The 23,880-nt window shown below is 40.9% G+C and overlaps 1 protein-coding gene across 1 annotated transcript in view; it reads left to right on the plus strand.

The window, feature by feature from the left end:
• Positions 1–23,880, plus strand: part of TEK (TEK receptor tyrosine kinase) — a 98,179-nt gene that overhangs the window by 61,222 nt on the left and 13,077 nt on the right. Inside the window, exons 9-16 of the mRNA XM_058565923.1 lie at positions 162–306; positions 5,291–5,452; positions 7,291–7,425; positions 11,472–11,759; positions 16,898–17,200; positions 19,269–19,420; positions 20,941–21,151; positions 23,531–23,641. Of these exons, the coding sequence (XP_058421906.1) occupies positions 162–306; positions 5,291–5,452; positions 7,291–7,425; positions 11,472–11,759; positions 16,898–17,200; positions 19,269–19,420; positions 20,941–21,151; positions 23,531–23,641 (1,507 nt within the window). The remainder of the gene's footprint in view (positions 1–161; positions 307–5,290; positions 5,453–7,290; positions 7,426–11,471; positions 11,760–16,897; positions 17,201–19,268; positions 19,421–20,940; positions 21,152–23,530; positions 23,642–23,880) is intronic.

Raw genomic sequence — 23,880 nt, forward strand, 5'->3', positions numbered from 1 at the left:
ATAGCTTTGGAAAGAAGCCAATGATTATGCTAGCCTTGCATTGAGCTTCTTAATCTCTCCTAGAAAACTTCTCATTAAACAATGAGATGGGGTCAGTGTTATGGACCTTTGTGTTTATGCCTCCCTAGAAGCTTTTATTTTTTTGTCTTTGACTTTTCCAGCCAAAAGAGTTTAACCACACAGGTCATCTCTCAGTGGCCACATTCACCATCCACCAGATCCTCCCCCCTGACTCTGGAGTCTGGGTCTGCAGTGTGAACACAGTGGCTGGGATGGTGGAAAAGCCTTTCAACATTTCTGTTAAAGGTAAACTCCATTTCCCAGAGGAAGAGCTTGTATCCTTGATGCTCTGTGTTTATGTATCGCTGGTGGCTGCTTCTGGATAGAAATGCTATCTGACCACTAAAATGCCTTCTGGATATTTTCCAGGATACGAAGCCTCTTTAAAAAATATATATATGTGTGAAAATGGAAAGGAGGGATTAAGTATGTGACCTTCAGAGTCATAGGCCCCTGGTGTGATTTTTGTCCCTAACAGCTAGTAACCTTGTGTGTGGCCCTGAGCAAATGCATTTAACCTCTCTGAGCCTTTCTTTATTTGGAAATGAAGCTGAGTTTATCTACCACTCAGGGTTATTGTGAAGATTTGTTAAATATATAAAACATTTGGAATTATGTCTGGCACACCATGTCTGGTAGTGTTTATATTTTGTAGAAAGTTTAGCTTCATCATTGTTGTGACTTCTTATTCATTATCGTAGGGACTAATCTGGAGAGTCTTTATTTTGAGGATTGCTCACTTACTAGGAAGCCAGGCTATGATATATAATTAACATGAATGATTTTTTTACATATTCAGGGTTGTGAGTATTCTTCCTGCTATGAATTAGTATTTCAAAATTCAAATTAATCTAAGCGGATCTGTGTACATTTGTGGCTTGAGAGGAAGAAATAAAGTGGAGGTAAATCCAAGTTAGCCTGGCTGGTGTACATAGAAACAACAGGGAATTTTGAATTTGCAAGTTACTTATAAACCCATTAGACACAAACACCTACCAGCTCTCTGGAGTATATTCTAGAATGGCACTGGGCTGAATGCCTCATATACTTCACCTTATTTAATTTCTATAAGAACCATGTGCAGTAGGTATTGTTGTCCCCGCTTTTACCAGTCAGGAAACAGGTTCAGAGGGTTTAGTTATCTAAAGTAGCACAGCTGGTGAGCAGCAAATCTTAGTTTCGAACTGAGTCACCTGACTCCAAACCCTGCACCATCTTTTCTAGATGATTTTGTTTCCTGAGTCTCTTGTGTTACAGACGAGGAAGCAAGATAACCAAAGCTGATTTGCATTTACCCACTTCATTACTTGATTAGAAACCTTTGGGCAATCCCAACGGTAGTTTCTATAAAGGAAATGAATGTAAATACCCAGAACATAATCTTTTTTTTAAGGCCAATAATAACAAGAGTATCATAAATATAGCCTCATAGATTTGGATTCTCTGCCCTGAGAATTATGTAAACCACCTCAGAATCTTTAATATTTTTTGGTTACTGGAAAAAACTCAGATCTGTTTTATTTGGTAGAACATTCACGTGATCAAAATAATTTATGGAAAATAATTGCATGTTTTTGGAAGAAAGGAAATGATATGCAGACAAGACAAATTATCTTTTTTTTTTTTTTGCTGAGGAAGATTTTCCCTGAGCTAACATCTGTGCCAACCTTCCTCTATTTTGTATGTGGATCACTGCCACAGCATGGCCACTGACAAGTGGTGTAGGTCTGCACCCAGGAACCAAACTGAGGCCGCCGAAGTAGAGCGCATAGAACTTAACCACTAGGCCACAGGTCTGGCCCCAAATTACCTTATTTTTAAGCTTTTTGGAATGTTTGCTGCCCATGGAAAATAAATTATAATAAGTCAAAACAAACCATGTTGCTAAGATTCAGGAGAGTCACTGGTTCTAATTTTTATTTTTTAATGACAGATACAGCACACAATGACATCAATGCATAAAAAGTATCTCTAGGTCTAAATCACTGATGCCTCTTCCCTGCCATATTGACTGATATCTATAAAATGGAAATAGTCATTAGGTAAATTCATCAGTGTCTTTAATCATGGTATTTAAAAAAAATAGATACTAGGCCTTACTATCAGGGTACAAATTGGCCACTTTGGAAAACTGGCAATATATACTAAAGCTAAGCATACATCTAACCTATGAGCTGGCAATTCTACTTCTAGGTATATGCTCACAAGAAATGAGTGCATATGTTCAAAAAAAGACATCTTCAAGGATGTTCCAAGCAGTTTTATTCATAATAGCCCAAAACTGAAATTAACCTAAATATCCATCAACACTAGAAGGGATAAATAAATTCTGGTGTATTTATATGAAAACGTTTGCTAGGCTGTCACAGCAAAGTACCACAGACTGGGTGCTTTCAACAACAGAAATTAATTTTCTCGCAGTTCTGGAGGCTAGAAGTCTGAGATCAAGGTTTTGGCAGAGTTGGTTTCTTCTGAGACCTCGCCCCCCGCTTGTAGATGGTCTCCTTCTATCTTCATACCTTCTTCCCTCTGTATGTGTGTGTGTCCCAATTTTTATAAGGACAAGAGTTATACTGGATTAGGAATCACCCTAATGACTTCGTTTTAACTTAATCACTCTTTGAAGACCGCATCTCCAAGTACAGTTCCATTCTGAGGTACTGGGTGGGGGGGTGGTTAAGACTTCAATATATGAATTTTGAGGGAACACAATTCAGCCCATAACATCATATAATGGAATTCTAAACGGCAATAAAAAATTAATTCCTGCAACAATATGGATGAATCTCACAGACATAATAATAAACAAAAGAAAGTACATACTTGATGATTCCGTTTATGTAAACTTAATAGGCAAAACTAATCTATAGTGACAGAAGTTAGGATGGTAGTTCCCCATTGACTGGGAAGGGGCACAAGAGTGCCTTCTGGGGGGCTGGAGACGTTCTCAATCTCAGTCTGGGGGGTGGTTACGTGGGTATATATGTAGGTAAAGTCCACTGAGCTAAAGACACTGAAGATTTTTGCTCTTTACCATATATATACATATGGTATCTCAATAAAAATGACTGAAAGATAAAAAATAAAATGATAAATTACGAAGAGGAAGCTTTTGGAGCAATTTTTCTCCACTTTTGTAACAGAGATGCTTTTGGCATTAATGGCTATAATAAAATATGCATCTGACGGTTTACACAAGCAGGTGGTCTTATTTGATCACACAAGGGAAGCATGACTTAATGAGTGAATTTACTCACAGCGATGCCCTGTTTTCAGAAACTGTAGTAAGTGAAATGTGTATCCAGTCTTACCTAACTTAACCCTGGCATGGCCCACCTCCAGTCGGGACACTGCTAGATTAGCCTTCTTACTGGCTTTATTATCCTGGCCTTGGACAACTTCCTCCTACATCTTCATTCAGTCAACAGAATTTACTGAGGGCCTATGATATTTCAGGCCCTGTTCTAGCATTGAGAATACAGCAGTGAACAATAAAAAAAAAAAAAGCTCTCCTATCATGGAGCTCACATTCCCATAGGGAGACAAGCAATGAACAAATCAGTAAGCAAAATGTATAGTTCTCTAAAATGCTAAGTGTCATGGAGAAATGAGGGTAGAGAATTCTGGGGCACAGCTGGAGGGGTGACTGTAACTTTAAATAGGGTACTCCAGCTTCCCTGAGAGGATGATATCTGAGCAAAGACTTGAAAATCATGTTTACAGACGGTGAGCCAAAACATTGTGACAGACAGGTAGAATTACTGAACTTTGTAATGTCCCCTGAAATCTGAAAGATTCTACATTATGTAACATACACTCTTGGGGAGAAAAAAACAACAGTTATGCATTTTTAAGAAGGTCAGGCTAATGGAGCTATAGAGTTCACTGGAAATTCAGTTGACAAATATTTATTCAATATGATTCAATGTGAACAAACCTGGTCTTTGCCATAATGGAGTTTAGAGTCTACTGCAGTGTTTTATAATATTTTTATCATTATTGTCCCATTAAGGAGCCCTTTTAGAAATTTTATTCAAAACTCTCCTCCCATCGCCATAAAATGTTAATATCATGGATGTACTGTGGATCTGTTATGTACTGTGTCTCACTGGAAGGCCACAAACCATTGTAATATCTAAGATTTTTTCATCCCCCAAGGACCAATGTTCACCTCCGTGGGGGTGCTATTGCCCCCTTGAGAATACGTGGTCTTTGAGATGGGGATATTATTCTGGGTTATCTGGTGGATCCACTCTAATCACATGAGTCCTTGAAAGCAGAGAACCTTTCCTGGCTGTAGTCAGAAAGAGATAGCACATTGAAGAAGGGTCAGAGAGATGTGGTGTTTTTGACTTTGAAGATGGAAGAAGGGGCCTTGAACCAAGGAATGAAGATAGTCTCTAGAAGCTGGAAAGAACAGGGAAGCTGATTCTTCCCTAGAGCCTCCAGAAAGGAACACAGCCCTGCTAACAGCTTGATCTTAGCCCAGTGAGACCCACGTCTGACTTCTGCCCACCAGAACTGTAAGATAATAATTTGTGTTGTTTTAAGCTGAGAAAGAGAGAGAATACATAGTCTAGCGAGAAGACTAATATTAAATAATCACACAAAATCACAAAGAATAATAAAATCTGAAAATTACAATGAAGGAAAAGTATAAGTTCTGTGCAAGTGTAGACACGTGAACCTAAATGAGGTTCTGGGATAGCCCCCATGAAGAAGTCACATCAGAGCTAAGAGTTGACTGATGAGTAAGAGTTAACCAGAGAATAGCGGGAGGTCTGGAGAATTCCTTGCAGGAGAACATCTACAGAGAACCTAAGACAGAGAGCAGCTTGGTACCTTGTTAGTTGGATGAACTGAGAGGAGGTCAGTGGGACTGGAGGGTATTGGGTGAGGGGAAGAGGAGGCAGGGGCTCGATCATGCAAAGCCTTGGTGGGTCATGGTATGAATTTTAGACTTTATTCTAAATGTAATGAGAATCTTTTGAAGGGTCTTGAGCAGAGGAGGGCTCATCTTTCATGAAAGCACTTTGACTGTGGATAAGGGGTTGGAGGTGTGAGAACAAAGTGAGGAGATCACAGAGCAGATGATTGCATTGAATCAGCGCAGAGAACTCAAAGAGGGCTTTCTTGGAAATGTACGGGTACTCACCCTCTACCCCTACCTAAAAACAATGACAAAGTCCCCAAATCCAAGGACTAATCTGATTGCTGAAATTTTATTTAGTTCTCCCAAAGCCCCTGAACGCCCCAAATGTTATCAACACTGGACACAACTTTGCTGTCATCAACATCAGCTCTGAGCCTTACTTTGGGGATGGACCAATCAAATCCAAGAAGCTTCTGTACAAACCTGTTAATCATTATGAGGCCTGGCGGCATATTCAAGGTAAGAATTGGACAGAAAAGGCTGCAGCTACAGATATGGCACCAGGAAAAAAAATTTTCCCCGAGAATAGAAATCCCTTCTTCCAGTCTCATCCCTCTACCCCAAGGTGGCATCTGTACAGAGAATTCTGTTTCAGAGTAGTCAGGAGAGAGTGCAGGGGCCTCTGGGCTCTGAAGCTAACTTTCTGGAAGTTGTGGGACCCAGAACCAGCCTGTGTCAGGAGTTTCTTCTATATCAATATTTCCTCTCCAGGCTTCTCTGGATCTCCAATCCTGTTTTTAGTTACTCTCTCTCGCTTGGTCATGGTGAAAGATATGTGTTTATGCCATGAATATGGTAACAGAGCCAGGGCCTACTGGCAAGGCAGAGACGAATCTTCTCAAATCTGAAGGGTGATTGTTGCTGCTATATTGAGTTGTTTATTCTTTTTCTCATTTGAATCTTCTCCCATCGTGCAGGCCCCTAATGCACAGAGATTTCGAGAGGAATTTAGACCTACAAAGTTTGGGTTGTGGCAGATAGGACTGGGGTGGAGGGAGGTGGAGGTGTGCACAAAGAGCATTACATGCCCCTCCCCCATCTTCCTGAAAGAAAACAATAATTCAACAGAATGTGATAAAATGTGAAAAGTTTATGAAAACAGGTAAATTTATTTATTTGTTAAATATATTTTGAAATACAAATTACAGTTCTGTTTGTTGCATGATGATGTAAAATCACAATTTTTAAAAAGAAAACTGAGCATTATCAATTGGCCATGCTGCTTAATTGCTCCATCTTGGAGAGAGAACTGCCACTATCATGCTTGTAGGTAACATACATCCCTCCAACAACACTCGAGTCTCACCATGCCTGTGATTTCCTAAAAATGGCCCTCTACCTACTATATGTAGATAATTGAGGAAGTCACATATAAGGAGAACAAAAGGAGAGTTTTTGGTTTAATAATGCTAGCTGACCTGGGTACACTGAATAAAGTCATGCTATCATTACTGAACTTTTCAGATTCCATTGTAGACTCAGCCAAAATTCAGAATCCCAGCGACATAAGGCTGATTTGCTGGATTGCTGTTTCCAGCATCAATGGCTAGGTCTTATTTAAAGTAGCTTTTTTTTTTTTTCTTTTTCATACTGTGGTAATAATCCATCAACTCTTTCTACAAGTGGACACCCACAAAGTGGTCTTCTAAGAACTCTTAAACACAGCCCAATTTTTTTTTTTTTTACCAATTGGGAATTTATCATATGGTTAAGGCAAAAATCTACGTTTGCAATATCCATGGAAAAACAGAGCCCGGCTAAAGCAAATAGCTAAGGGGAAAAGAAGCATATACCATTTGTTTACAGGATCTATTTTCAAGTACACCAAAACCCCTCATTTGTAATGATACAAATCCGTTATCCATTATTGTAAGAAAACTCTCTAAGAGTCTCTTCTCTTGAGAGCTTGATTGCAATCACTGTATGTACTTGAAAACAGTAGAAATTATTTTATATTATTCTATTGAGATTTTTTTCCCTAAATTTGATTGGCATTCCATACTCTGGAAGATTTGTGCAGTTTTACTCTACAAATGAAAAGATAAAAACACTGAGCAGAAGTGTATAAGTGGCACAAAGATACTTATATGAATGTATGCATTTTAACCTGGAAACTTCTTTAAAGGCCTCATTTTCCTTATATTAGGAACGGTAAGGCCCTGAAGATGGAATTGCCTCTCTTGTTGTTTCACTAAGACATTGTATTTTTAAAAACCAAAGATTAGTTCACATCACAATAACAACATTCCAGTTTAAAGAATGTCAACTTAAGTTTCCTGGGCTTTCCCTCTTCTCAGTGACAAATGAGATTGTTACCCTCAACTATTTGGAACCTCGAACTGAATACGAGCTCTGCGTGCAGCTGGTCCGGCGTGGAGAGGGTGGGGAAGGGCATCCTGGCCCCGTGAGACGGTTCACAACAGCTTCCATCGGTCAGTTGAAGCCAACAGCATTTATTCCTGAGCTGGGTGGGAGGGGGAGGAAGGGGAAAGAGGAAGGAAGACCAGGAAGGGTGGTGGTGGGTGAGTGGGTGGGTGGGGATGGAGGTGGAAGGAGTTTGCTTTTGAATGGGTGGGAAAGTGACAGGAAGGCTTACAATTTGGAGCCAAACTGTCCCTTTATTTGGGCTGCACTCCTGGTCTCTCTCCCTGGGGGAGGGGGTCTGCCGCACTCCACGGGGACAGAGAAGGAAGCAGATGAGCCTTCAGGAAGGCAGGGACATCCCTTAGGAGTTGGATTTACTTAGTAGCGACTGTGCTGAACCTTGGCTCCTGAGTGTTACCGCCAGCTTCCTGTATCCATCTTAAGGGCCCAAGCCAGGCTCTTGTCACAAACATACTTCAGAAATCCCAGTTTATTTGTTTTTAAAAATAATTTCTAATTTTTCAAAGTAATTCATCCACATAGTTAAAACATCAAATAGAATGAAAGGCTTTTCTCTAAAGAACAGCAGTCCCCTGCTCCACCCCTCTACCTCCCGGTCCTGCTTCCTAGAGGCAGACACTTTTATCTCCTTAAGCTATTTCTTAGAATGTATACCTCCATGTTTCTAAATCAATAGTTCTCAAACATTCGTGTCCATCAGAATCACCTGAAGAGCTTGTTTAAAACAGATTCCTGGGCTCCATCTCCAGGTTTCAGATTCTTTAGGTTTGGGGTGGGTGTGAGGCTCAAGAATCTGCACTTCTAGAAAGTTCCCAAGTGATGCTTGATGCTGCTGTCCTGGGTCCACATGTTCTAAATAATATATGTAGCAGTATTTCTTGATTGATCAGTGTTAGTCAGTATCGATTGGCTTTCTATTGTGTTGAGGAGCCCTTGAATTCGTGAAGCTTCCTTGATGCTAACCTGAACTCCAGCTTTCTGTGACCCAGGCACCCTCCTCTGAAACATGGGAGTGATCCCTTGTTAAGTTCTCTTTTCTAGTGTTCGCTGTGTATGATCATTCTGTTACTACCTCCTGGTCAGTGCTTTATAGTTTAAAGTTCACAAATATTTAATTCTTATTACCTTGGAGGGTAGGAATTATCATCTTCCTCATTATTTTTGTGAGGAAGATTAGCCCTGAGCTCTCATCTGTTGCCAATCCTTCTCTTTTTGCTGAGAAAGATTGGCCCCGGGCTAACATCCGTGCCCATCTTCCTCTACTTTATATGTGGGACACCTGCCACAGCATGACTTGATGAATGGTGCATAGGTCCGCAACCAGGATCTGAACCTGCAAACCCTGGGCCGCTGAAGTGGAGTGTGCAAACTTGACCACTATGCCACTGGGCCGGCCCCTCATCTTCCCCATTTTAAAGATTGGAAAGTAGAATCTCAGAGTGGTTAACAACTTGTCCATAGTGATGCATCTTATGCATCACTATACTGGATCTTCAGACTTGATACCCTTTTGTTTCTCCAATTATTTTCATTATTTTTACCTAGGAGCCCAAAAGCACCATTTCCTTATCCCATTGATAAATTTTCCTATTTTTATTTCATTTACTAAAGGCAGAAGAATATGGAATGATGTAGTGAGAAACGAGGAATAACATCTAGCTCTCCTGCAGGGCTGTTCTCCTAACAGAGACCCACCTTCATACCCCTACCTGGTTTTCATCTGACCAGAAGTATCCTTAAAGAACCAAATGGACTCAAGAGCTACTCTGACACTTGTAGGAGCATTGCACAAGTTGGAAATGGCTGCCTGGGAATCCACCGGGTAGTGAATACAAAAAAAATAGCAAAGTTAGAGGATAAAGGGATCTCCATGACTCTGATCAAAGGGGCCCTTGATATGTCATCACGTTGCTGCTAAAAGGCAAATGTAGTGACATCAGGCCAGTGTTGATGAATCCAAAAGGGAAGGTCGTAATCTGACTCAGATGGAAAGTATTTATGAAACAGAACATAAAACAGACCTACACTGCACTGTCTTCAGCCCTCAGAATATGTTCCAGCCAGGATGTATTTAGAGGTCTCTTGGAATATTTCAAAGTAGTTCTCAGGGCTGGGTGGGAAGGGGAAGGGAATTCTTGAAGGTTCTTCTTTTCCCATCATTTGAATTTTGCTGATGTTTGTTTTTTAATTCATCTGGCAGTGGCACTATTTATAAGTGTGTTGATTGAATGATGAAGGCCAGGGAGGCCAGGAGGGGAGGGAAGAGAACACATCTGAACACATGGCAGACAGAGGGCAGGTAGGGAGGGGTGAAGGGCAATTCATGTTCCCAAAGGGAAGGAAAAAGGGAAAGGCCCATTTATCGACTTACTCCTCTGTACCAGGCCCAGGCTTTGGTTTACACGCATGCTGCAAAACATCAACCCTCTGCTCTGCTTTGTCATTGTGAGCCTGCCTAACCGCCCTGGGTGGCTTATTTTGGAACTTAAATTTTAGAGATGAGCAAAAGCAGTTGACGTCACCTCTCTCAACTTGTATAGGTTATAGAGAAAGGACCAATAAGACCTTTAGCGAAATGCCAAGCAAATGGCAAGACCTGATTGCTGGTTCTCCCTAGTCTAAGAGCAGTCAGAGCTGGCCAGTGAAAGTGGCTCTCCCAGTGAATGGAAACAGACCCTTCCTCTCACTTCCAACCAAGCGTTGGAGCAGTGTTTCTCAAACGTTTTTTTGTTTGTTGAAATTATCGCCCCCAAAGGAGCATTTTAGATCTTTTTGTCTTTGGGACAGAGTGTGCGTTTTGCCCTGATGTCTCCCCTGTCATGAATTTTAATACCACAGATCTGTTTCTATATTGTGGCCCTTCATAAACCATGGCACTATCTAAAATTTTCTCATACCCCAAGAACCAATTTTTAGTTGATTTTAATTTAATAATGTCCCCACTGAGACTGCATGTGTTAGAGGATCCCTATTTCTATGTTTTGAAAATACTTTATATCTGGAATTTAAAAATCAACTTACTATTATTAACTGAAAACATACAGATTCCTTCCCTGTCCATTGACACAAGATAAGACATCTTAGGAAGGACGGAAGAGAAGGAAGGAGGCAGGTAATGTTAATAGAGTCCCAGTATCTCATTTACTCCTCTGGAGTCTTGAAGATGAGTGTTACATGTGAACTTGGGAGAGGTTGTGAATTTTCCCAAGGTCACAGAACTAAAGTAGCATGCTCCTGTCTCTTTGATTTCAAAACCCATGTTGTTTCCATTCAGTTACCTATCCAGTAGCCCAGGTTCTTGTGGGTCATTATGGCCAGGCAGGATGTGGTTGTAGCCAATACCTTGATGAGATCAGAGCAGGGCCAGGCCTGTTATGATGTCTGAAATTCCCCTTGCTAAGGGAAGTAACCCTGAAATTGATTTAAAACGTATTGCTCAAAATGGTAAGAGAAACACTGAACACTCGGGAATCCCACAACCTCTGGAAATCCACTGTTTTCGTTTCTATCAGTTTCCTTCCTATCTTTCATCAATTGTAGACATGACTTTTACCAAGGCGCAATCGGAGTTTTTTCTCATGTATTATAAATATTTTTATTGGGTTTCTATCCTTTTCCCAATTATCTATTTTAACCCATTGGATGGCTATATCACAGTTTATTAAAGCATTTCCCTATTTTGAGCATTTAGGTTTCTTCCAACTGTTTGCTGTTATAAATAATGTTGTAATGAACATCTTCATGCACATAAGTTTTTCTCTTCCTTTGGGTTATTTCTTCAGGATAAATCCCTGGTAGTCAGATTGTAGGGCCAAAGTATATACAATTTCTAGGGCTCTTGAAAAATATTCCCAAATTATTCTCCAAAGGGGTTGTGTTCCTGTATTACAATTATTCAAATTATGTATTAGAATTATTTTAAAGATTTGCAATTTTGGTAGAACAAAAGTATTATATGGCTGCTAGTTTGTATTTCTTTGATAGCTTGTGTGTTGTATATTATTCTAGAAGCCAAGGTTATTCTGTAAAGTTGTCCTCTGGGGCTGTTACCTTTGCCTGATGTAAAAATAATGATCTTTCTGGTTTCTCCTAGGTCTCCCTCCTCCAAGGGGTCTCGTTCTCCTACCGAAAAGTCAAACCACTCTGAATTTGACCTGGCAACCAATATTTCCAAACTCAGAAGACGAGTTTTATGTTGAAGTGGAGAGGAGGTCTGTGCAAGTGAATTCTGATCAGCAGAATATTAAAGTGCCAGGCAACCTGACTTCAGTGCTGCTTAACAACTTACAGCCCCGGGAGCAGTACGTAGTCCGAGCCAGAGTCAACACCCAGGCCCAGGGGGAGTGGAGTGAAGATCTCACCGCTTGGACTCTTAGCGACAGTAAGTGACTCATGCTGCCCCAGCCTTGCCTGAACATCTGGCTGCTGCCACTTGGACTCAGCTACCATCACTTCAAGACCGTTTCCTTGAAATCATAAAATGCAGTTAGTGGTGAGTGGAGGCTAGTTAGTGCCCCCATCCCAACACACCAAATCATTTTAATAACCTGCAGCATATAAGAAAGCTCCATGTCTTTGGATTTGCAATAATTCAGGCAGGACTGTGCTAAAATTTACCTTTCCTTGGTATAGAGTTATTTATTAAATAAATTAATAACATGAATGAGGTTTTCTCGGGCTTGTTTAATCTGTTATAGGGCCATTTTCAGGATTATCATGTATCTATATGTATACAGACATTGGCTAATTATAGATAGGTCTTTCTTAATCTTAAAAGCCAAATAACTTTGCTTGAAAAATCTTCTTACCAGACAACATTTTGAATTACAATATATATTTGAGAGTAATAAAACTACTTTTCTTTCCAACTACTCTGCAATTCAGGCTTTTCTCAATTTCAGATTGGTCATTTAAAATTAGTTAGAACTTCTTGCAAGTTTTTTCATCATTGAGCAGAGAGTTCTATTTTGATTGCCTGCATTAGAACCGTGTCTGTGCATTTTGGAGCCCTTGGAAAGACCAGATATTTCCTGGCTCTACCAACTACTACTTAAGTCAGGATTGTGTGGTCCCTTGCCAAACCCCACAGTCTGAGGCTCTCTTCTGCAGCTGGGTCTCTACTTCCTCAGTGACAGGTGTGGACACTGGCTCCGTGTTTCTCTTGCCACTCTCTTCTTGTATCAGTGACACCTGGAAGTCTCCACTGTTTTGTCAGCGTTTAGGGATTCTTCATCATTTTTTAAAAATTCTGTGAAATTTAAAAGTTACAGAACAGTGCAGAGAATAATACAACAAACACCCACATTACTACCACTCAGAATTAACAAGTGTTAACGTTTTGTCATATTTGCTTTCACTCTTTTTGTTGATTTGTAGAAGTAACAACATGATACAGATACAGTCATGCCCCGCCTAACGACTTTTCAGTCAATGATGGACCACATATATGACGGTGGTCCCATAAGATTAGCACCATATATCCTAGACGTGTAATAAGCTATATCATCCAGGTTTGTGTAAGTACACTCTATGATGTTTGCACAATGATGAAATTGCCTAATGACACATTTCTCAGAATGTATCCTTGTTGTTAAGTGACGCTTGACTATATATCAAAATCCCTTTTGACCATCATCCCTACTCTAATTCTACTCCCCTCTTCCCAGAGACAATGAAAATTATGAGTTTACGTATCTTTCCATTCATTGTTGTATAATTTTAATACATCATATACATCCATAAATGTACATATGTATACATATTATTCTTCCTCTTGCTTTTTTGAATAAACATTATGATTTTTATCTATCCATGTTAATTTTAGATGTGACATATGCTTTTTTAATATCTGCATAAAATTTTATGTTATGAACTTATCATCTTATTTATCCATTCCCTATTAGCTGGACATTTATGTTGTTCTCTTTTTTTTTCCACTATCACAAACAAAAATGCAATGGCCATTCTTATACATGTCTCCACGCACAGAGGTGTGAGAGCTTTTCTAGGGAGCATGTCCAGCAGAGGAACTGATGGGCTATTTCCCTCTAAAGTGGCTATTCAGTGTGTACTGTGTTCAAGAGTGTACGAGTACCATTTTCCCTACATCCATCTCTGTATCTCTATCCCTTCCCTATATCTGCATCACTTGATATTATCAGACCTTTTTACTTTTGTCATTCTCAAAGGTAAAAAATGGTGCCTCACTGTTAATTTCAATTTTCATATCCCTGATAACTAGCAAGGTTGAGCGTCTTTTCTTGGGCATTTTGTTGGGCAGCTGGATTTCCTCCTCTTTGATATATTTGTTGATAAACTTTGCCTGTTTGCTATTTGTTGTCTTTTCTTATTGATTTGTACAATCATTTACACAATTTAGATCCTAATATATATTGCAAATATATTCTCCTAATCTCTTCATTTACACCTTGTTTGTGGTGTCTTTTACCCTACAGACAGTTTACATTTTGATGTAATCAGACCTGTCAATGTTTACCTTTGTGGTTTGTACTTTTTATGTTTTGGAATTATTCCCTACCCTAAGGTCATAAATATACTCTCTATATTTTTTTCTAGTAGTTCTTGTGTTTTGTTTTTGCATATTTAGGTCTTGAAGATATAGGGATGTTATTTTCGGGTATGGTGTAAATATTTTAATCTTTTTTGTTTTAATTTTATTTATTCACATATGGCAAGCCAATGGTCCCAATGCCACATACTGAATAGTCCCCCTAGTGACTTGTGATGCTTTCTGTATCATATACCAGGTTCTCATATTGGTTTTGCATCTATTTCTGGGGACGCTGTCCTCTTCCATTGATCTGTGTGTTTGTTCCTGTACCATTTCCAACCTGTTTAAATTGCTATAGATTTATTAAATGTCTTGACAACTATAGGATGAGTCACTATTTTCTCTTTCAAAGTTATCTTAGATGTTCATTTACTATTTTATATAAATTTTACCCTCATTAGAATTATATACCACCAAAATCACATCATCAGTATCATATATATAGAATTAAATGAAAACTAGCTAATCACTGAAAGAGGACTTGCCTTGGGAGGTTGTATGGAATTTGATTAGGAGGAGGTGGTTATGCTGGTAGTGGCGGCAGAGATGCTGAGATTGGCAGGGTAGATGCCAGTCCCTGCAGGATCAGGAAACTAGGGCAAGGGGATGTGGATGAGAACATTTCAGTCTTAGCTGATATATTTGTTAACATGCTTATGTTGTCATTGGCAGATCTTGCATATAGGTTTTTGAGAAGTAAATGTGCTAGTTATATTAACTAGGTTAATATATTATAGATTAACTATATTAACAAAAGTTGATGTTCTAGTTATAAAGTTTATGTTGATGTCCAGCCTAACAATTCCATCTGGACCAAGTGTAAGGAGTGGAATGGATTCAATTTGGCATATGGCCCCAAACATATGTAAAAAATAACACACGTGCATAACGTGCTCCTGTATATGTGTATGTCAAGTATCTCATCTGACACAGTGACTGTATGAGGAAAGCAGAGTAGGGGTTATCATCACATTGAACAGATCAGGAAGAAAGGAGGGTCGGGGACTTGGCCAAAGTTATACAGTTATACAGTTAAGTCATGGGGTTAGGACTCTCAACCACATTTCAGTTCTATGTTTTGTTTGTTTCTGCCAAATCATGCTACCCATTTGTCTCTTTGAATGGGCAACCGACTGCTTCAAAGCAAGGTCAGTTGTTGGAGAAGCTCCTCTCATAGTCATGTCCCACTTCCAAATTGTTTCAAATTATTTACGATCTGATTAGCATTTCCTAAAGTGTTTTAGAATCTACTTTAGAGTTACCAGGGAACCTGCTAAAATGTAGATTATTGGGCTCAGTCTCACTGAAATCAGAGGACCGCTGGGCTAGCCCAAAGGGTGACTTCTTTCAGGCATAAAATAGACAAATCGGTACATGCAAATTTACCACTTTTAGTTGGCACCAAAATTATATTCATTATTCCTTCAGCAGGTGTCTGCAAGGCACTGCTTCTTTTTGTGACAGACTTAGAATACCACTGGTTTATGAAGTTAAATTTTTTTTTGAGGCACAACTATACAAATATTAAATATTTGTTCATAGTAATCTGAAAATGCTAATATTCCTAATACTCTGTAATCTCCTTGTGGGAAGGACGGTTATTTTATCTTTTTGTGAAGATATACAAAAGCCTGGTACGGGATGCAAAGGAAGTTAAGACATACTGTTGATTAATTGTGATTCTGGATAATCTACCACCTGTTAGACATAGAAAATGACAATCAGATTTGCAAGGCTCAAAATCCAATACCTAATTCTCATAAATTGCCACAGTTTCCTAATGAGAATGATATGGGGAATCAACATCATGAAAAGAGGAAATTTAGAATGAAGAAGAATCTCTGAGGATTTAGAATAGAAAGAATGTACATTAAGACATTTCTTGAAGCTTCTAATTTGCTTATAAGCAATAACTTTTGTATGGAGTGAAGTCGTCTGGCTCTACTACTTGCTTACCGGGACAGTACAAGTCCCTTACATTTTTGAAGTCTCAGTTTCCTCATTTCTAAAATTTGGATAATTAAAAATCTCAGCATTGCTTGACTCCCTGCCTGTGCGGTTATGACGAGAGAGCCTGCATATGGAAGCACCTTGTAAACAGCCTCACAAATGGAAGGTACAGTTAATATCAAGGGCAGGGCCGTGGATTCCTTCTTTCCTTGAATCAAATAGCTTTAGGCTTTATAGAGTCACAACGTTCCCTTCTAGCGTGTGCCCTTTGTTGGGAAGGAGTCTGAGTGTAGGATGACTCTGTGCATGTCATCTTCATATCTGGAACACCTCCAAGCATCCCTCTCTCTTCCTACCCATGGCCCTGAATGGAATGTTTTCTCTCTTTTTCCCAAATCCTTACAGCACTTGGTCCACTAAGTGCTTATCTTATGTATACCCTGACTTGCTACTGATCCATAAATGCATTTAGGGCAAGGATAGGCCACCTGTGACAGTGGCTAAGACAATGGACCATGGCATCAGACTGCCAGGAGTCGAATCCTATTTCTTCTACTTAATAGCCGTGTGATGTTGGCCAAGTCACTTAACCTCTCTGGACCTCAATACCTATGGTAAGATTGTTATGAACAGGAAATGAGTTACTATATGGAAGGGCCTATATAAATGTCAGATCTCATAATCTTTCTATTCTTTCCAGCACCAAGAACAGTGTAATATAGATTTTTTTGGAGTAACAGAATTTCTTCAGCCTTAATTTAGTGTAATTTGATGGCAAATATGTGATATACATGTTGCCATTTTCCCGTCTTGTGCCATCTGTCAAATCTGCATGGAGTCCACTACCAACTCACTGGAATTACCATCTGAGAAAACACCTATTAGCCATTTGTGGTTTACGAGCTCACATTAATTATCTCTCAAAAGCATAATAATCTAAGAGAGGTAGCACATCTTCAGTGAAATATTGTTTTTTTTTTTTTTCTTTAAATTTCTAGTTCTCCCTCCTCAACCAGAAAACATCAAGATTTCCAACATCACAGACTCCTCGGCCGTGGTCTCTTGGACAATCGTGGATGGCTATTCTATTTCTTCTGTTATCATCCGTTACAAAGTTCAGGGCGAGAATGAAGACCAGCAGCACATTGATGTGAAGATCAAGAATGTCACCATCACCCAGTATCAGCTCAAGGGCCTAGAGCCTGAAACCGCTTACCAGGTGGACATTTTTGCAGAGAACAACATAGGGTCAAGCCAACCAGCCCTTTCTCACGAACTGACGACTCTCTCCAAATCTCAAGGTTGGTAGAGTGGACAGGTATTTCTATATTTCTGGAGAGTATCAGAAAAACCCCATTGTCAAGATATTTAACCCCTATTCGTGCCATGTGACATAATTCATTTGTCCTAATAGGCGTCACCATCTCTAGATAGGTCCTTAAAATGAAAATGCCCCTGGGAAGGATACCCTCTGGATCCATTTTCCATTATTAAACCTGAGACCAAATTAGCCTAACAGCAGCCCCCATCTGGCCATTGCAGCTCTGAGGAATATGAATTTGATTCTTTGGAGAAAGAAGGATGCAGAACCTGCTTTGTAGAGGCTGGCCTGTGCGGGTGCTTCAGTGGGAGGCTCCAAGAACGCTCTCCATACCTTCTCAAAATCAACTCCTCTTCTAGCTTGAATGACACTGTGCCATCCTTAGTTTTCTTTTACTTTTCAGATCCAGGTTATTATATCTCCACATCCACCGCTACCCCCCCACCCCAGAGAGCGTGAGCTCTGTGAGGTAAATAGAGATCCCTCAGAATGCCGAGCCCACGATGCCCAGTGTCTGTGATGGATAAAACCTGTTGAACGTAATTAAGTGAACAAGGACCCTGGGGTGGTCAGGGCTGCAGCACACGGAGCGACTGCCTTTCGAAGTCCATCTGAAATGGCACCTCCCACCCTCTGCCCTGTGCAACGTGTGCAAGGGAACGTAGAGAGAGAGACATCAGAGAAAAACAGCGAGTTTTACAAATTTATAATTTGGACTAGAGTCTATTTTTACAGAAAATGTTATAGCACTAAAAACCTCTGGGTTCTCTTCTGGGTTACCTAGGGCTTAAGAAATAAAATCAAACAAGCTATGTTTTCAGTGCTGATTCTTGGGAATAGTTTTGAAATGTCCAAGGAATAATGAGTCTGCCAACTATAGAAAATCGTAGTTTTCAGATCACACCCTTATTAAATGCATCATTTTTATAGTTACTTGTGTTTTGGTAAAATGTATACAGGCCCTAAACCCAAGCTATACACAAAATACAAACAGAAAAATTTCAAAACAAGACATAACAAAACAGAAAACCCTCACCATTCCATTCCAGACATCTCTTTATAACACATGCGTAGAGAGGGAAGGAAAGACAGAAAGTCACAAAAAATATTTGTAAGTAGACAAGATCATGCTCTACATGCTGTTTTTCATAAAAGTATATTTAATTTAATTTTTTTTTTTGGTGAGGAAGATTAGCCCTGAGCTAACATCTGCTGCCAATCCTCTTCTTTTTACTGAGGAAGATTGGCCCCGGGCTAATATCCGTGCCCATCTTCCTCTACTTTATATGGGAGGCCACCACAGCATGGCTTGATAAGTGGTACGTTGGTCTGCGCCTGGGATCCGAACCTGCGAACCCCAGGCCGCTGAAGCGGAGCGCACAAACTTAACCACTACGGCACTGGGCTGGCCCCCAAATTTAATTTTGTTTGAATTTAAATAAGGGAAAGAAGTGGAAGGATTAAACCATAGTCTTTAATAGTTCATTTTAATCTGAGCCCTAAATTTAATGCTTTTTCTCTTCTGTATTTCCTTCCTTCCTTCCTTTTCCCATTGGTATCCTCAGATTTTCTCCATCAGCTCTTTTAAACAAGAAAAAATGTAAAACAAAATATCTTACAGACTCTAAGCTCTTAGCATCAAAGAACTTGAACACTTTTCTAGGTGGGGAATTGTAGGGAGGTTTAGTCACTTTCCCAAAGTCCTATATCTAGTCAGTCATTCTCACTGTTATTCGATAATGTGCACCTGCTTGGGCCTTTTCTTGGAAGTACAAGTTGAACAAATGAAACAACTAATGATTACCATATTGCCATTTAAAAAGTACTTTTGCACATTTTTTTTTTTAGATCGTATAACCACCCCATTAGTCAGACACTCACCTCCATTGAGTTTCAGAAAATAAATGGTAGCCCCAAGCCACTTAGCAATTAGGTGGCAGGGCTAGGGCTGCCATTACATTCCCATTACACTGTGAGTTCTCCCACAGATGGTCTTGATCTCTTTCTCTGCCTAAACTAACCCGCTTCTCTTGTCTTCTCCTGCACAGTACCAGCAGACCTCGGAGGTGGAAAGATGCTGCTTATAGCCATCCTGGGCTCAGCGGGAATGACCTGCCTGACGGTGCTGTTGGCCTTTCTCATCATGTTGCAACTGAAGAGGGCGAACATCCAGAGGAGAATGGCCCAAGCCTTCCAAAACGTGGTAGTGTCTCCTCATCCCAGTAGCTCATAAGGGGAAGTCCACATACATGCAGAACCTCCACTGTAAAATGTGGACCAGGGCACTTACTTGTAAAGCAATTAGTTCCGTTAGGCAAGTCTCATCTCCTCTTTGGCTTCCATTGTGAAATGGGAGATAAGTAGCATGATTATATAATTTCTTGTCCAAACCGGAACAATCTTGAGAGTGAAAAGGTTGCTCTTAATAATGATGCAGGAAACCAGGCCTAAAACAGGACTGTTGTCTCACCAAAATGAGATGTATGATCATCCTAGTGATAAATCACCAGAGAGAATAATCTTGCCGTAGAAAGAAGTGAACATTTTTGGTGGGAAGGACATGAGGGTAACCAGACCTCAGAGTGATGGGTAATGATGTGCTGCACTGGACAAGTTTTCCCCACGTTTTCTGTTTCCAGTTCCCATTTCCTACTTCTAATATCTCCCTCAAGCCTACCCTCCTGCATATATAAGAATTATACATACTTGTGTATATCTCCCATTCCTGTGAACCCTCAGTCTGCAGTCATAGCTCATGGCACTTGGCACTGCCTCATTCTTTCCTCTAGGAATTCTGACTGCGAAGGTCCACAAAATCATACTTTAGCAAAAGGCACCCCACTGGAGTCCTTTTGGTATACTACAGCCTGAACATTTCTCTAGTTTGTGGTTTCAGGCTCTGTACAATTAATTTGTACCCGACTTTATCAATTCTGTACATAAAACATTGAGTAGGATTACATGGTCCAATGATGTATACCTTCATGTACACAAGTCCCCGAGATTCCCCTCAGTGGAGGACAAGGGGAGCTTTGTTATCTGAATCCACCCCAGAGCTAGATGAGCTCAGGTTGTCACTGGAGAGGAAGGACCAGGAAGGGGGTTGGGAGTGCTGGAGCCCATCCTCATACAGGGGCTGTGTCATAATACTGTCAGTACCACTTCAACTCAGGAGAAAAGGAGACACTGTGTTGGGCTTTGCTCTAAGCACCAGTCATCTGGCCCAGAGTCTGCTCCAGAGTGGGCTCGAGAGATTCAAGCCAGAGAGAGTGAGTGACAGCCAAGAAGAGACCAAGGTGATGACAGGAAAGCTCTCACTGAGGCATGTCCTGTGACTCCCCAGATAGGATCCTCAAGTTCTTTTCCAAACCAGAACTGAAGCCCTGCTCATTCCACAGCCGAGCAGAAACTCAAGTGTGACTAACTCGGGGACGTGGCATGCCATGGCATACGTGCTGGTATTCCCCCTTCCCTTGCCCTCTGCAGACATTACTAATTGATTGTGACGTGCTTTCCCCCTGAGGCCTGAAATTGTGCCCACGTAGCTCTATGGGCAGCCAGTTCATCAGAGTGGGCCTGTTAGATGACATCTGTTTCCATCTTCATTCTAGAATTAGGTATTTCTTTTTTCACCTAGTGTGGATACAAACCAGGAGGTATCATGCACCTTCGAAGTATGAAAAACCCTGACACAAAACAATGAAAAAATTATTTTTCCAGAGGGAAGAACCAGCTGTGCAGTTCAACTCAGGAACTCTGGCCCTGAACAGGAAAGCCAAAAACAACCCGGATCCTACAATTTATCCTGTGCTTGACTGGAATGACATCAAATTTCAAGATGTGATCGGGGAGGGTAATTTTGGCCAGGTTCTGAAGGCGCGCATCAAGAAGGATGGGTTACGGATGGACGCGGCCATCAAGAGGATGAAAGGTCAGAGCTTGGCCATGTCGAGTCAGCATTTCACGAGGGTGGGGAGAAAATCTGACTTCCTGTTGAATCTTTCCTCTAAGGTCTTACACTCTTTAAACAAAACATTGGCGTGATGTGGGATATAGCTCTTATGTGCAACTGAAGGTGATGTTTCCTTTGAGGTCAGCCTGTGATCGGGTCAGGATGTAAACATGAAGGCACGAGCTATTTAAACACCACTGCCTTGATTCCTTGCAATGTGAGGGTGCAGATTCTCGGCATACACTGCTAACTTTTGGGGAGCATTATTGTCTCTCTTAATGCAGTGGTTCTCAAAATGGAACATGCATGAATCACCTGGAAGGCTTGTTAAAAAACAGATTGTTGCCCACCACACACACAAAGTTTCTGATTCAGTAAGTCTGGGGCAGGGCCAGAGAATTTGCATTTCTAATTAGTTCCCATGTGCTGCTACTGCTGAGGGTTTGGAGACCACACTTTGCAAACCACTGTCTTCATGGATTAGCTGCATCAAAATTCCTGGAGACCTTGTCAGAAATGCATCTACTTGGGCTTCTCCCCGTTCCACTATATTCGAATCTCTGGGGTGGCATGTGAAAATCTGTGTTCTTAACAAGCTTTCTCAGTGATTCTTCTGCACACTGTACACTGTTTCAAGTTTGAAAACCACTGATCTAAGGTCACAGGAACTAAGTCTTTTCCAGTGTGTTCATTTCAAGACTGCTTGGTGCCCCCCATTTAACAAGACTGGATAATAAACATCTTCTGAAAAAGCAGAATGACTAGTGCCTGGCAGTACTAGCCGTCTTCTCTTCTGCGTAAGACAACAGTTTAAGCACAGCTTGATTATGAAGCTGCTCTGTTGCCTTTACAGCATCCAGGCTTGGAAAGTGGTGTGTCAGAGCTGGAAATGTAATTAACTGCTCTTGTTGGGCAGCTCATAACGAGGGCTCCCTGAGGTCGCTGATGGGGTTTCCTTCTATTTGACTGCAATATTGAACTGAAGATGAGAATGAATCCTAAATCTTATGAAACCATCACTGCTTTCTGCATTGTTAGAAAACACCACGTCAGAAAACAAAAAAAAAACGAAACATTATCTATGCTTAGAGATAGTAATATGTTTCAAAACACACCCGTGCACACACACACACCCCCCCATTGTTTACCGCAAGAAATCCTTTCTCTGTTTTGCTACTTTAGTCACAGGGAGTTTTGGGGAGCAGGAAGGAGAGTGAGAGGAGAGAGGGTATAGAACCTTCCAGAATCTGTTTTTATTGGGATCTGACCTGAGCTGATTGTCTACCTCATGCCCATGTGAAGAGGTAAAATAGCTTAACAGGGCACCAGGGTAGGAAATTTCTGGAAGAAGGGCAACACATCCAAAGGGGGGCAGTTACCGAAGTGAAGGGACAACCTCATTATAAAGAACTTCATTTTTAAAATGCTCCCAAGACATTCACCCCTAGGCTCCTGTAGTACGAACAAGGTTCTCAACTTGGAACTGCCTACCAGTCAGTCTCGCGGGTACCCTCAGCCCACGTGAAACATGCCCACAACCTCCAAGCACCTTCAGGCATGCACACAGCCACCAGCCATGTGATTTTACAAAATAATAGCAGCGCACTGTCATCGACTCAAGGCTGATCAGTCAGTCTGTGCATCAACCCAAGAGCCTTCTCTCCAGCCTGGCTGGTGCCTGGTGGTTCTCCCTCTGATTAAAGCACTAGTGGAGAGACAAGATGAAAAGAATAGAAAGAAATGCAACGCAGTTTCTGACCTCTGAGCAACTTCTATAAAAACGTCATTGGGATTTGAGTCTTTTAGCAGGACTGACTTGTGAAAGATGCAAGTGAAAATTATAAATAGCGAGGTGTATCCGCTATTGGTGATGTTTTCCTGAAACTGTGGTTCTGCTCCTCGGCATATGTGTCTCTGCATGGTAGACTTAGCTGCAAGAGCTCGAGTCTAAAAGTGGAGGCAGCTCAGTCTCTACCAAGGCATCTCCCTGGGCATCTGAGAGCTTAAACAAGAAAACCTTAGAGCAATGGTTCTCAACCAGGGGTGATTTTGCCCTGTGGGCAACATTTGGCAATGTCTGGATACATTTTTGGTTAGGCTACCGGTATCTAGTGGGTAGAGGCCAGAGATGCTGCTAAACATCCTACTCTGCACAGGCTAGTCCCAACAACACAGGGTCAGTCCAAAGAGTCAACAGTGCCAAGTACTCTGTGTTAGAGTCATGTCCTTGACTTCTATACAGTTTCCCAGACCTGACGGTGACAAGAGTGCACCCGAAGGTCCTGGGGAGCAGGAGGGGACACTCGTTTCTGAAGAGGTGTAACAAAGAGGGATCACAACTCTCGACTTTCTTCCCAGAGTATGCCTCCAAAGACGACCACAGGGACTTTGCGGGGGAACTGGAGGTTCTCTGTAAACTCGGACACCACCCCAACATCATCAATCTCCTAGGAGCATGTGAACATCGTGGTAAGATGCTCTTTTCCTGCCAGAATTTTTTTTTTGGAACAGGCACATTCCATATTGAAATCAGGAAAGATAATAATCTTAAGAATGTTACCTATTTTTTTTAAGTCACAGTTTCCATCTGAATGTCTGGTCCCATTTATAGATTGAGCCGAGGTTTGGCATCATTTTGGAGGTAGGTCCCAAGGCTGGATCATTTGCCCTCTGCTGCGGTTCAGCCATTACTGCCCAAAGGTATCACA

The sequence above is a fragment of the Diceros bicornis genome, chromosome 22 (assembly GCF_020826845.1).
Source record: "Diceros bicornis minor isolate mBicDic1 chromosome 22, mDicBic1.mat.cur, whole genome shotgun sequence".
NCBI lineage: Eukaryota > Metazoa > Chordata > Mammalia > Perissodactyla > Rhinocerotidae > Diceros > Diceros bicornis.